General features: G+C 41.8%; 2 protein-coding genes across 3 annotated transcripts in view; one reads left to right on the top strand and one right to left on the bottom strand.

Moving 5' to 3' along the window:
* SLC6A20 (solute carrier family 6 member 20) overlaps positions 1–6,042 on the top strand; it is a 51,205-nt gene extending 45,163 nt beyond the window's left edge. The window contains exons 10-11 of the mRNA XM_069088349.1: positions 1,360–1,525; positions 5,720–6,042. Of these exons, the coding sequence (XP_068944450.1) occupies positions 1,360–1,525; positions 5,720–5,869 (316 nt within the window). The 3' untranslated portion in view covers positions 5,870–6,042. The remainder of the gene's footprint in view (positions 1–1,359; positions 1,526–5,719) is intronic.
* A 5,136-nt stretch (positions 6,043–11,178) lies between these two features.
* SACM1L (SAC1 like phosphatidylinositide phosphatase) overlaps positions 11,179–15,232 on the bottom strand; it is a 50,529-nt gene continuing 46,475 nt past the window's right edge. For both annotated transcript variants that reach the window (XM_069088348.1, XM_069088347.1), the window contains one exon: positions 11,179–13,014. In XM_069088348.1, the coding sequence (XP_068944449.1) occupies positions 12,878–13,014 (137 nt within the window). In that variant the 3' untranslated portion in view covers positions 11,179–12,877. The remainder of the gene's footprint in view (positions 13,015–15,232) is intronic.

Here is a 15,232-nt window from a genome sequence, read left to right as displayed (position 1 = left end):
CATCTGGAGATCTTTCATGCCACAAAGTAGATGAAGTCTGCGCGGGATGTGAAGCTTTATGTTGTGTTTGTGTCTATGACCAGGATCGGTCCAGTCAGGGACAAAGTTCCCAAGTTCAGGATAACAAATGTCACTAGAGACCCCTTTTATACAAGTTCTCGTGGTTTCGTGACCACAGCCTCTCCCAAGCAGGGAAACTCTTTTTACTTCAACACAAAAACTTTCTGTGGCCACTCTAGAAAGGTCCCACGACCCTTTTAAGTATAACCAACATTCACGATGGGCAGCTAGGTGGCATAATGAATAGGCTTGTCTACCTGAATCTAAATCCAGCATCAGACACTTAATAACTGTGTGTCCCTGAACAAATCACTTAACCTTTGTTTGCCTCAGTTTCCTCATCTGCAAAATGGGGATAATAATAACACCTATCTCCCATGGTTGTTGTGATGATCAAATGAGAGAATAATTGTTCAGCCCTTCGCACAGTGCCTGCTACAAAGCAAGTGCTATATAAATATTAGTTACCATTTATTATATTGAAGCAAAGATATCATTTTTCTCACCTAGGACCCCTTGGAGTCTGTTCACACCCCCCAGGTTAAGAACCACTGGTTCAAGGATCTCTGAGGTCCCTTCCAGCTCAAAATCCTGTGGCTGAATTTAATAGATGAGGGTAACTTCAAGAACTCTTCATCAATGGTTTTCATTCCCTACTTGTTCCTTTCCCTGCCCCCTCCAAACTCCCCAAGTGGGAAGTATTCTCAAGCAATAAACTGGGTCCCTTCTCAGTCTGCCCCCTGGTGAATTTGCTTATGAGCAGCGATTTGACTGGGGTACATCCACACCAGGGAGAAGCCAGAGCAAAGGTCGGAGCCATCTGCCAGTTGACTAATTTGGCCTTGGGTCACTAAGGAGTGCCATTTCTCTCTCCCTGTTTCCCTTCCAAGCCATAGCTTTGCACCTGAGCTTCTGATAGAGAGCCCTATTCAGAATTCATCTTTATCAGGAGGCAATGTCCCCAAGCAGATGATTCTCCTCATTGGTTATGTGGGTTGTTAATGCCAAGCCCACATCCTGGGTGCAACACCTCCCTCCACCCCACCCCCATGCCAAACTAGGAAGGGACATAGAGACTGGATCGAAATGTAGATAAGTGAGCAAACTTGGGTGTGGATCCGTGTAAGTGTGTGAGACACAAATAGCAATGAGACATTTGGTGGTGTCTTTCAAAACAAGTACGAGTGATTTTGGACTGTCCATTGGGCTATCTGAGCCTCTTCTCCCTTCCCTTAGCTGGGATGCTTCAGAGCTTCTCTCTTCCTACTGCTAATTTTCATTCTGGTTTTTTTTTAATAGATTTGAAAATGATCTTCAGGTCATGACTGGGCACAAGTTGAGCTGGTACTGGAAAATCCTGTGGGCTCTTGTAAGTCCCGTGCTTATCATCAGCCTGTTTATTTTTTACCTGACGGACTATATCCTCACAGGAACCCTGAAGTACCAAGCCTGGGATGCAAACCAGGTAATTCTCCCCTTTCCAAGTGGGGCCAGGTGATGAGTCCTGGAGAAGTCAAGGGATGCGCCCAAGGGCACACACAGGCAGGGAATGAACTGGAGCCTTGGCCCCCCAATTCATCATTTCTCTCACTGTAGTATGATGGATGCCTCCTGGGTATTCCAGTGCTGTGTCCTTTGATATTACTATGATCTCTTGTTATTGCAGTTCTGTGGTAGCAACATAATAAAGTGGAAAGAAGGCTGGGTTTGGAGTTAGGAGCCCAGGTTCAAATCTGGACTTTGCCCCTTGATGCCCATATAACCTGAGACAAGTCAACTTCACCCCTCTGGGTCTGTTTTCTCATCTGGAAAATGAATGGTTGGACTAACCAATTTCTAAGAGCTCCTTGAAGTTTTAAATCTGCGATCTTTAACTTGGGATCAGGGGGTGGCTTGCTTTTAGATGGGGTTCATTCCTCATTCTTACTCAGTTACTAGGACATTTGAGTCTCCCATTTTTTTCACAAAACTAAGAAAAACAACTTTTCTCTTGGGGTATAGGGGCTTTGAATTAGCTTCAGACAGTTCTCACTTTATGCAAGTGGACAATGCCATTGACCTCTATGCTAGTAAGGAGAATTTGCCTCCCTATGTGGAGGAGGAACAGAGAGAAAAAATAAGGGGACTATGCACTCATTAAGTGCTGAGCCAAGGGACAGGAGTGGAGAGAGAAAGAGAGAATAGCTCTGTATTGTCAAGCTGGGGGGGGGGGGGGGGGAGTTGGAATGCAGATTTCTTTTAGAATGTTTTCAATATAAAGTTGAATTTGTGTACTGAGAATTTATGTAAAGGGAGAATTGCCTGTACAGCCTCCTGTCTTTAGAGTAAAAGCCTTAAGCCTTAAAGTCTAAATGCCTGTCCAAAACGTCTTTTTTCTATTTTTTTATTTCTCTAAAACTTAACTATGCAATAATAAAAGAAAAAGAAACATATTATAAATGTAAATATTAAAACTTAAACACAAAATAAGAAAAGAAGAAAATATCACATGCACAGCAAAGTGTAAGAGAGGATTCAAAATATGTAGCAATTCATTTCCATTTCAAGAAAGCCTATGTAATAAATAGTATGCATCGTGTTGAGAGCCATCCATCTTTTCTTTCCCTCCTTGTAAGTTTTCTTTTGTTCTTTGCTGTGCACTTTTTGCTTCATTCTTTTTCTCCCCTTACTTCCTTCCCTCCCCCCAAGAAGGCTGCAATTAAGCATGGATATATTTATGCATAGATTCCAAAATGTTTTACATGTTTGCACATGCATATGTCTGATTGCACATGCATATGTCTGATTGCTTACCATCTCTGAGAGGGGAAAGGATAGAATTTGGAACTCAATACTTTAAAAAACACACAAATGTTAAATTGTTTTAACATGTAATTGGGGAGGGGGGAGAATAATATATATATATTTTTTTAATGAAAAAAAAAAATATATATATATTTTTTAATGAAAAAAAAAATGCCTTTCCAAACCTGTCTCTTTTGAGGAGGTGAATTTCTTGGAGAGCGTAGTGCTGCCACCTATTGGTCAATTTGGATTTCTGCAAGAATTTTTCAGGCAGAGCTTTTTTACCTCAGTGCTTCAGTGGGGATGGGTCTGTCTCCTCAGTCTTGGAAAGGATTCACAAATTGGATTCTGCTCCAGATAAGATCATAGTTAAATTGTCAAACAAGATACACTGGGAAAGGCATCATGATGCCAAGGAAAGGCATTGTGGTTATAGTGGAAGGGGTACTGGAGTCCAAGGACCAAGGGTCAAGCCTCACTCTACCTACTGCCACCTGGCTGATACTGGAAAATGAACAGGGGTAGCTGAGCAAGCTTCTAAGGTGCCCTCCCGTTCCAGATGGGGGACCCAAGAGGCTGCCTCTCCCTCCAGGGCAATGGCTTAAGGCAACCGAGATTCTGGTTTGCTCTATTAGGAAAATAAGAAAGATTAGCTCTTCTCTCTGCTCCCTCATACTTTAGACCAATATTTTATTATATGTGCTCTTGGGAAAGTGCTCACATTTCCAAATCGCATCCATCTCTCCTCAGATAAGATAATATTTGCAAAGAAGCAGCTGTGTAATAAAACACTGGGCTGGAAATCAGGAAGACCTAAAGTCAAATCCAGCATCTGACACTTACTAGCTGGGTGACCCTGGGCAAGTCACTCAACTTCTGCCTGCCTTGGTTTCCTCAATTGTAAAATGGGGATAACAATAGCACCTACCTCTCGAGGTTGTGAGAACCAAATGCGACAATATTTGTAAAGCACTTAGAATAGGACCTGGCACATAGTAGGCATTTAATATTTGTTCATCTTCCTTCTGTACTAAAGCACTTAACCATTACTGGCACATAGTAGGTACTTAATGAAAATGTTTCTCTTCTTTTTGGGGTTCTGTGTCACTGATCTCTCTTAGCAGTCTTCCTGTCTGCCTGTTCCTTCTCAGTCTCTTTTGTTTGGTCATCTATATAATGGTCCCTAATTGTGGCTGTACCCCCCAAGCTCTGTCCTGGGGCATATTCTTTTCTCCTTCAACACCTTCTCACTTGATATCCCCATCAGTTTCCTAGAGTTTAATTATTCTCTTTAGACAGACGATTTCCAGATTTCTATATTGATCCCTAGACTCTCTCCTGAGATGCAGTCAAGCATCTCCAACTTTCTATTAGATATTCCACACTTAAGTATCTCAAATTCAACACATTCAAAAATGAGTTAACTCCTGAACTACCTCCCTTCTGGACTTCCCCATTTCTGTCTCAGGCAGCACCATATTTTTTTTTTGCTTTTTTGGAGGGCAGTTGGGGTTGTGACTTGCCCAAGGTCACATGGCTAGGTTTTTTTTGTGTCTGTGTGTGTTTAGTGTCTGAGGCGAGATCCAAACCCAGGTCCTCCTGACTCCAGGGCCAGTGCTCTATTCACTGTCCCACCTAGCCGCCCCAAGTACAATCTTTTTAGCCACTCAGATTCACAACCTTGGCATTATTGTTTACTCCTCTCTCCCTCTCCCCAAATATCCAGTCAATAAACTTGTGTGGTCATTTTTAGCTCTAAAAAACCCTTAGTATCCTGTTCCCTTCTTTCTCCTCACATAGCCCCCACCCTAATTCAAGCGCTCATATGGACTATTAATTATAATAGCTTCTTAACTGGTTTCCCTGTCTCCAATTTTTCCCTGTCCAATTCATTCTCCACACATCAGCCAAAGTGATTTTCCTGAAGTGCTAGTCTGAACACGTTACAATCCTACTCAATAAACTCCAATGGCTCCCTGAGACCTCTAGGAACAAGATTAAGGATTAACCTCAAATTTAAAGCTGCCCTAAAACGAGTTTTACAAATCTCTCCACAATCTACCCCCAATCTTTTATAAAATGTATTACATATTATGTGCCACCCCACCTATTCATTTTTGCTGTTACTAACACAGAGCACTTTATCACCCATATGTGTCTTTGCACTATGTCCCATGCCTGCAAAGTACAAACTATATCATCATGTCCTCTGAGTCTCTCATTTCCTTTAGAACTCAGTTCAAGTGACACCTTCTACAAAAATCCTTTCCTCCTTTACCTCAGCTCCTAACAATTTTCCCCTGCTTTTTTTTTTACCTGGCATTTAATATCTATGTATTCATTTATGCACATATTACTATACCCCTCCCAGAATGTAAGCTTCCTGAGAGCAGAAGTTTCACTTTTGTCCATGTTTCCCCAGAAGTGCTAGGCACATAGGAGGCATTTAATAAATGCTTGCTGATTCTGGTCCAAGTACATATCTAACCACCTATCTCAAAAGCTAATTGCAGGAACCATTTTTGAAGCTAGGAGAGACCTTAGGGGCCAATGCCCATCATTTTACAGTGGGACCAGGTGGTTAAATCACTATCACAAGGACACACAGTCCTAGGGACTGCCCTCGGGATTTGACCCCAAATTCAGCACTTTTCTCACTGTATCCTGCCCCTCAATACTTCTCACTAGAGTTCTGAGCAGAAATCCTCAGATTTCAGCCACCAGATTCCCAATGGGCTCTCAACATGGTAAGATATCAGTTACTAAGTGTCAGTTGCCAAGGTCCATTCCATGTCATCCAAGGTGGATGAAGGACGGCAGTGTCTTCTCTCCTCCTCACTTTGCTTCCTGGTCACATTTGGTTTCTTGCTTTCAGGGTCAGCTGATAACCCAAGATTATCCTAGCTATGCTTTGGCAGTGATTGGCCTTCTTGTGGCTTCTTCCACCATGTGCATCCCCCTGGTGGCTCTGGGAACCTTCATCAAGAACAGATGGAAAAGGGGAAACACATCTGCTATGGTGTGAACAGCAGGACTCCCGAAGGTGTCTTTCTGGAGCATTTGAAAGAACTGTGTACCCAGACATCCGTAGTTCATGTTTATAGATTTACTTTCTTTGGATGCCTTTTTTTATCTTTTAAAAATGCCAGTACTAATCTTGAGAAAGTCTTTTAGCTTTCAGGGCTTTTAAAGAAGAAATAGGACCATATGGCCGGACAACCATTCAAGAAACCCCACAAACTACTCATGACTTCCTCTCATTTGCCCTTCCCAGCAACATTCCTTAGGACTAATTTGTTAGCAAAGGCATCTAAAGAAAAAGAGGCTCTGTGAAAAGAAGAGATTTGAAAGTAACTTCCTTATCATTTGTGGCAAGGTATAATCACTATCCTCTGGTGTCTGTTTATATGGGATCTGACTGAATTCAAGTTTTCATTTTTCTCCTAGGGAAAGTGTGTTAGGGAAACCCTGGCTCTTGGATCAAGTTAGCATGTTTAAGAGTAGTCAAGAGAAGTACAGATATTCCAGGGACAAAATCTTTTAGAATATAAAAAACGGGCAGTTTCCATTCTGTAATATGGCATCGATTTCTTTTGAAGATTTAAGATGAAGACTGAAACTACTTCAGTGATATAAGGAACTGCCAGGTAAAGAAATTCCACATTTGTAAGTTTTAGAGATCTAGAGTAGTGAGAGATTAGGGTTACACAGCCAGTATGTGTCAAAGGCAGGATTTGAACCTAGGTTTTCATGACTCTCTTTGTTATGGATGACTTTTTGAAGATTTGCCTTTCTGAATTTAACAACATGGTGCCAACAGCAAGGTCAGCTGGAACACAAAGCAAGAAGTTATCTGTGTGGGTATCCACTGGGAGCATCTTAATACAGATTCTTTTAGTTAAATCCACAGCTTTTTTGGAAAAGAGGTGGGAGAATTGTCGCTGGTCCCTTCCTGGACAGAGTGCTTCCCCGTCTCTAACAAGTCTGACTCTGCAAGACATCCTTAACTACTTGGGAGAATGTGCCAGACACCAAGGTTGCTTCCATATTATGATGAGGCATCAGAAAAAGTTAGTCATGTGGCATAAAGCATTTTCCAGTACAAATCAACAAGACAACCCATATGGTCTAACATGATGTAGTACAAACCATTTATCGACTGGTATGTATTAAGCACCTACTAAAATTCTTATCATTTTAAAAGTCTGCTTTCTCCTCCATAAAATGGGGATAATTAATACCTACTTGTGCCACTTACCCCAGAGGGCAGTTGTGAGGATCAAATGAGATCATGTATGTGAAGATGCTTTGTAAATTGCTTAAGCTGTTCTTCGAGCTGTTATTTTTATTGTGCTGAACATTATTGCCCCCAGTACTGGCTTCTCAGACATAGGGGACAACCTGTCTTTCAACTTAGTTCTGAGAAACCTTACAGATAGACCTTTCCTAAATTTGTGTTTAACAATTGACATTGTAAATAAATCCTATATAAATGTTTTGAAATGCCTGACATCCACTGATTGCGCTCTTGGGAGACACCACCAGCCTTGACCTCAACATTTGTCTGTCCCTGTAATTACACTGGCCAAAACCACTTACTGTATCCGAAAATGACTGCCTGGGGGTCAGAGGATTAAGGGCATGACTGAAACTTGGGGTGGAAGGAAGAAGGGTGCAGAAACCCTAATTTACCTTGGATGTTTTTTTCTTTTTTTTTTTTCTTTTGCTTTTTGGAGGGCAATTGGAGTTGTGACTTGCCCAAGGTCACAGGGCTAGTTTTGTGTTGTGTCTGAGGCCAGATTTGAACTCAGGTCCTCCTGACTCCAGGGCCAGGGCTCTATTCACTGCTCCACCTAGGATGATTTTAAATAGGAAACGGTATATTCTGAATCCATACAACTTCCTGGGGACCAGAAAGCTGATTGTTAGAATGATCTTGGGCATGAGCTCAGGTACACATTTTCAGTATCAATTGCTCATTTAGTGCTCTGGCTGTAGGAGGTTACAAGACATGGGTAAAATGGCACTCAGAGTTGTCATTAAGTGTTATTTTCTGTCCTCATTCCTCCACTGAAGTCTTATGGCATCTCAGCACCACATGGGAGTGATGCAGGTTACGCCAGTGGTGTGTGAGCTAGCAGGGTCTTGCTATGTTTGTTGAATTAAATTTCTATCTAAAGTAGGAAAAATAATAAATCTGATTTCTCTCATGAAGCATCTTGCAAAAAATGGTTTGTAATCCAGCATGCTCTTGCTGTGTTATGTTTCTTTAAACTAGTTCAGAAATGAATGTTGAAGGCACACTTAAAACTGCTCTTGTCTTCCTTTATAGTCTTAGGTTTGTTTTCAGTCTTTGACAACAGCCAATGGAAGGAAAAGACCATGATTTCAGGATGAGTGGGATCCCCCAAGACAAAGCAAATTGTAGGATGTGTAGATGAGCTGGAAAGCTGGCTTCAGGATCAAACTGCAAACAAACATGTTCAAAGTCATCCACCACTCCACCCAAAATCTGAATTTTTTTTTTGCTTTTTTTTGGGGGGGGGGGAGGCAGGGCAATTGGGGTTAAGTGACTTGGCCAAGGTCATACAGCTAGTAAGTGTTAAGTGTCTGAGGCCAGAATTGAACTCAGGTCCTCCTGACTCCAGGGCAGTGCTCTATTCATTATGCCACCTAGCCACCCCAAACTTTTTTTCTTTTTCTTATTTTTGTGTGTGTGTGGGAGAATCTGAAAATTTTTGATGCTTGAAGTGACAGCATGAGGAGGGAATCAAGGGGAGGGAGGAAAAGTTGGGCACAAGAAAGGATTGGTTCATGCATTTTTAAAAGCAGATGTAGATGTACTTTTTATAGACCATCAAGGCATTGGTACCAGGAGTGCTGATGAGGTAAGCATTTAAAGAGCAGAGAGCTGGTTAGCTCTCAAACCCAGAAAGACCAAGACTTGAATCTTTAATGCTTCTACTTACTCCAGAGGAATATCCCACAAGAAGAAAAATAGATACCCAGGGCCTAGTTTTTGATCCTGGCCTCAAATGCCCTCCACAATCTGGCTTCAGTCTCCTCTCTGGGGTTTATCTCTCCTTCTTCCCCCTCAGACAGCTTCTGCTACCAACAAACTGGACCACTCTTCTCCTCATACATTTTGTAATTTCCAGTACTTGTGACTTTATTTGTTCATTTGGTTCCCTATGCCTGGAATGCCTTCCCCTCCATCCTTCATCCTTACCTGTTGAAATGCTGTCATCCTTCAAGCTCCAGCTCAAATCTTCCAGGAAATTTTTCCCGGTTCCTGAACCCTCAAATGGTACTCTCTTTCCTCAGAGTTTTTATGGTGCCTTCCTTGTGTTCTGAGGCCACTCTACTGATTTTGTATTTATTTATGCCTATATTATCTCTCCTACCTGAGTTTAAGCTCCTTGAGGACAGGCATCATGGCTTGTTCATATTTGGACACTCCTTATATTAGTATATTAGGTCCTCAGCAAGTATTTTCTGTATGAATGTTGAATAAGTTTCTCAAAAAGTTGTCATGTGGACCTTGGTCTCTCCCAAAATTTCAACATCCTTAACAAAATCTACCCCTAGAAACCCTTTCTAAATTTTATGATCCTAATTCTATGATCATTTTCTAGTTCATCACAATAAAAATGGAGCAGAAATGATGATAAGATCATTCACAGTCTGCAAGAGGAAGTTTCACGAGCTAATAAAGCACCTAGATCAGTTTGCCTGGGATGTTATTTAAACAAGCAGACTTGAGAATTCATTATTGAAGTCATTCTCTCCTCCTGCCCCCACTCAATCGATCTATGAAGGGGAATCACCCAAGGGGAGGCTCCTCCAGGAGCCTGATCCTAAGGGATGCTGAAGGGACTCTCAGAGCAAGAAGGAACCTTGAACATCACTCATTTTATGGACAGAGGGAAACTGAAGCCCAATAATACTCCATATACTCCAAAAAAATAAAATCGTTTCACTCAGTATACCTAACCATCCAGATCACAGCTCTCCCTTGGCAAGGACTCTCCTATAGGTACTGTCTTCCCTTATTGCAATATAAGCTCCATGAAGGCAAGGACAGTCTGCTTTCTGCATCTGTATCCCCGGTGTTTAGCACAGTGCCTGGCTTGTAGTAAGTACTTAATAAATGCTTTCTCATTCATAAACTTGGCTATGAGGTAGAAATCCTATAGAAATCCATTCTAGGATTTTGTTTATAAAATACTAACATATCAAATACACTGGAAGCCATAAAATGTGAATCTGGGAGCCTTAGGCAAGAAGGCGGGAAGACTAGAGGGGGCAAAGCCTAATTTCATTTCTTGCAGAATTAGAAGAGAAGGATCCTGGGGAACAGACCCAGGCTAAAGTTGGTTTCAGGTCCTAGAAGTCAGGCACAATCCCTTCTGTCCCCAGCAATACAATCAACAGTTCTTCCTGAGGAACAGGGAGCCAGCCGATGGGAGACAGTAAAAGAATGCGTGTCCCTTCAGATTCAGCAAGCCCCCATTAGGGGAAAGTGAAATCAGATTTGTCTCTGGAGTGGCTGCTCTGTATGCTGTGATTTCTCCTCTTCCCCTGGCCTTGTGGTCGGGGCCTGAAAGTCAACAAGGCAGTGCCACTTTTCATTTGACAAGGAAATGATGAGGCTTTTTAAAAGGTAGGGGCTTGCTGAGGTAACACTAAGACTCATTCACTCTAGAGTATAAATCAGTCAGACAACCAATCAGTGTAAATGACTGATATCTGATCACATCTATTTTGATAGAGAAAAGGGGTTGGCAGGACAGGGGCTTCTTGAAAGCAGAGAGATTATTATTGAGGGAAGAAATGAGAACAGAACGAGGAGGCTGAGGGTCCTCAAGATGGGCCTCTTGAACTGTACATTGTCATTTAGAAGCTATGCATCAGTCATTAATCATGTAGAGCTGAGTGGGCACATCACAGGAAATGTCAACAACAGCTTCCAAAGAGCTAGCACGATTCTGCACAACCGACAGTATTTAGAAGGAACTTTGTCCCAGAGCAGCAGGGATCACTGCATTGTTTTATTAACACAAAAAAGAAAGTCTTTGGGGACATTAGGACATCTACTGAGTCCTCTCCTTCAAATATGTGGCTTGGGGCAGGAGTGTCTTCACAAGCTGGGGGATTAATGCATTCATAACTCATCGGGGGGAACCTATACAACCCATTTTACAGAACAAGTAGCTGAAAGAAGGAAAGGAAAATATCACTGTTACAATCTCTCCAATATCTTGATTCTACCTATAATTTAAAGGGGAAAAAAACCACAGAGACCTTCAAATTAACAGTACAGGAACAACAATGTCAGGAGTTAGAAAAGGAAGTGAAGTTTTATTATCATTTGCGGATATACAGTATATGAAATAAAACCACTGTAGAATTCTGAAAGATACACCCTAGAAACGAATAAACCCAAATTAATCCATCTCTTCAAGCAGCCGGATTTGCAGTTCAGATTTGGTCTTTGTTGCCGTTGGTGAAACGAGTTTATAGCAAGGAACGGCTAAGAGCTTTTGGATTATGTACCACAACAGCCATAGGCAGATCCCCTAGTTCATCAGTCTTTGGAGCAAATTACATTTATTTACATATTAAGAACAGGTAGTTGACTTGTATTTTAGTCATTATGTGCTCTGATGACTGATTTTTAAACTACATAGGATTTTTCAACTATTATTTCCATCATGGATTCTAAAAGCAACAGTTTCTTGTTATGAGTGCTAACAAAAGGTAATCTTGAAAAAAAGGGGTTTTAGAAACATTTAAAGAGAAAATGAATCAGTACTCTTGAAACAAACTGTACATATGTTCAAGCACAACATTGACACACTGTAGCAGTGCATTAAATGAATTATCTTTTAAGTGATGGCAATTGTCCTACTATCTTACATAGTTTGAGAATGCTGGACTTCATAATTGCAATTTGAATATGCAGCTATATTCACAATTAGAACTACGCAGAGCTTTGAAAGCGAATTTCCTGTCTGTTCTTGCACATAAATCAAAGTTGAAGTTGGTCCTTGATTAAGAGAACCTGCAAGTTCTAAATCCGAGACACACACTGATAGCCAGCAGAAATTACTTGTGTAGTCAATGGTCAAGAGTACCATGCATGGAAAGGAGGCTGCTGCCCCCAACACAAAGAGGAGGCCGTCTCCCAAAGCTGTGGCTCTCGGAGCATGGGCGAGCCTGGCAGCCCCTGGGAAACCTCTGGGGAAGGCCAGGGAGCACACCTCACCCACTGTGGCAACTGCTCAAACACAGGACGCTTTGGGCCTTTAGCTCAAGAGTAGAACACCACAAAGAAAAGAGACTTTACATTCTTCTTTGACTTCATGTACATCATCAGAAAGAAAAGAGAATTCTACCTAAACTCTCATCACACTGAAGCGGTCAGTCTAACTGCAATGACAGAAGATTCCTGAATGAAGACTTAGAAGGTCTGAATCAAACTCTTCCGTGAAACAAGATTAGCCTTTCCATAGAAGTCATTAGCATTTAACATTTTAGCTTTTAACAAAAGTCCACAAACATATGCTTGTCAATTGTGATTGGTTCTGAGATGAGGAGAATGAAACTCAGCTAGAAAAATAATTTTACTATTTTAAATAGTGAAAGAAGCTCCATTTAGTTTACACATTACCAATACTGCACCAGTTGGATGAAGAGATTCCTGCATCGCTCCCCACTCCAATCAGAAGAATCCAGGCTGAAATTCTGGCAGGCTTGAAGCCAAGAACATCACCATGGCTTTGGCCTGCGTTGTTCTACTTAGGAGGGTCCCATCCCCAACTGATGCACTATTTAAAAGATCATTCTGAAGATGGCTGTAACACCAGAGCTCAACAGTGTGTCACCATCGCTAAATAAAGTATAGGATTGGCTTTTTCTAAAGATAAAAAAGCTAAGAAGACACCTTGCTGTTGTGGAAAGCAGATCAGTAAAGACTCCAATTCTGAACTGTGGAATCTTCCAGGCCGAGCCGCTTTCCACAGATACAAATTCAGTCTATCTTTTCTTTTTGGACTAGTTTTGGGGCATCAACAAAATCTTTGCCATTGTAAATGATAATTAAAAATGTTCCAATGCTTGCAACTGCCCAGAAGAGCACATAGGCCAATGTCTCTGTCCACGTGTCACCTGTTTATATTTTTAAAAAGAAAGAGAAAATTATTACAATAAAATCACTTTTCATTAGTCCTAAATCCATGTCAGTCCAGCACATCTACCCAATCAAAAGGCTGTTAGCACAGTCATGATAAGCATATCTGGTCAAAAGTTAATTAAGATTTAAAACTACATTTATATTATGCCTCACAAATAATTACCACTTTTAGAAGGTATTATAAGAAGCTATTTAAAGAATTTTACTTCAAACATAAAGGATAAAGACTGGTTATCAAAAAGTGAACAGATGCAGCTCACTTTATACATGTATTCCTGAAAAACATCAAATGTATAAACAGCAGTTAAACAGCAATCCCAGACCCAAAGTAAAGAAGATCTGTTTTACATGGCTTTGTATCTGAGGCTGAAATTACTGCAGGTCTGACCACGAAACTAAGGAAACACACACACATCTGCACAGAGGGGAGGACGTGGCAGTTACACATCCTGGTTTCGTATCTAGCAGCCTTTTATCCAACATGTGGTACGTCCTGTATCTTGCTCTTTTTAATACCAACAACTGATAAAAAGAAATCTATAGCATATATAAACCTAAAACAATTCTATGACAAAGCCAGGGAGATACTGCTGCATTCACAGATTTAACATCATCGACGTCTGTTACTTATCACGCTGACAAAACAAGGCCAAGTCTGGTACCTGTCATCTACTTGATCTGATCTAGAATGAATTCAAGTCCTCGCTCCAGCTGGGAGGGGCCTCCCCTCCACAGAAGATTCCCAATCTCCACCTGCATCCCTCTACCTGCACACCCCACTCCCTTACCTCTTCTCTCAGCTCTAGTTCCACACACCCAACCCCTAGAGGGTGTCATTACTCCAAGCATGGAGTTCCCAAATGCCAAAGATTCCAAAGGTTCCTCCGGCTGCTTCTCTTCCCCATTTCTGTTCATCACACCCACCCTTCCCACAACTTCACAGTGTAAAACCTTGGAGTCACTTCTCACAACCAGATCTGTCCCCTCCTCCCAATCCCTATGGCCATCACCCTAATTGGTTCTTTCCTCTGCCATCTCAATACCAACACTGCAGCTGCCACCTGAACGGTCTCCTTGCTTCTGGCCTCTCTTTTCTACGACTCTGAAAACCAATGCTACATGAGCAGTCTTCAAATGCTCCTTTCATTGTCATGCTTTGGCTTCGAATCTTTCACAGAACCCTACTTTTCCCTTTGGAAAAAGTCCCAAATCCTCACCAAGGCATTCCCAATGTCTGCAGCCGCTGTCCCTTACCTTTCCTCCTCCTCATCAGGACCCCTGTCCAGGCCTATTTCTTCTCTCTTCCACATATCTAAACTCCCTCCTTTATGATTGTTGCCTAATGCCTTCCCCTCTCCAACTCTCCAAAGCCCTTCTAAGATACAAGCTCCATCTCCTTAAGGAAACCTCTCGACACTCCAGTCCATACATCTCTTTCTACCCAAGTCCATAATGTTCATAGGAACTTAGCGTTTAGGTACTTTCCTGCATTTTTCTCTGGATGTTTCCTATAATTACCTCTCATCCTTCACACTAGAATGAACTGGCTGGGTCTGCCTCTTGTACTTCCATTCATATCTTGCACAGGACCTGGTACAGTGTTGGACAATGACTGGCTACTTAATGAGTTTAGATGTAGTCATTATTGTTCAGGTGGCAGCTCTCCCCCTGCATGTGGGGCTAAGCATAGCTTAGATTTAGCCTAACCTAAAAGTCAGCTACCACGAGGATTTGCTGAATACTCCAAAGAAGTGATACAAGTCCCTGGCAGTGAAGACTATTGCATTATCTCTTAAAGAGTGAAGTAGATGGCCAACAAAGAGTGGCATGAAGCAAGCAGCGAGTCCTAGAGAGAAGGGAGAACCGGCTGGGGTGCACTGCCCATCAGCCTGCATGCACTGGCTCTTCTTTCCCAGACAACACAGGTGACGTCACCTTTCTGGGCAAAGGTGACAATACCATAAAGGAACTTGAGAAACCTGACAAACGGGCATCTACACTTCTGCATTCTGAGGAGAGTGATTTCTGCTTGTTACTCCTTCCTTAGTTAAGTCAACACAGGTTTTCAACCAAGAGAGAAAAATGTTACAAAATACCCCATTTCTTCTACGTTGATTAATTTTACCCAATTTAGTATGTATTTCAGACACACACACACACACACACACACACACACACACACACACACACACA

The sequence above is a fragment of the Petaurus breviceps genome, unplaced genomic scaffold (assembly GCF_028583685.1).
Source record: "Petaurus breviceps papuanus isolate PSGF00001 unplaced genomic scaffold, PetGlider_PUasm1.0 185, whole genome shotgun sequence".
NCBI classification, from domain to species: Eukaryota; Metazoa; Chordata; class Mammalia; order Diprotodontia; family Petauridae; genus Petaurus; species Petaurus breviceps.
This window is presented reverse-complemented; position numbering and strand designations above follow the sequence as displayed.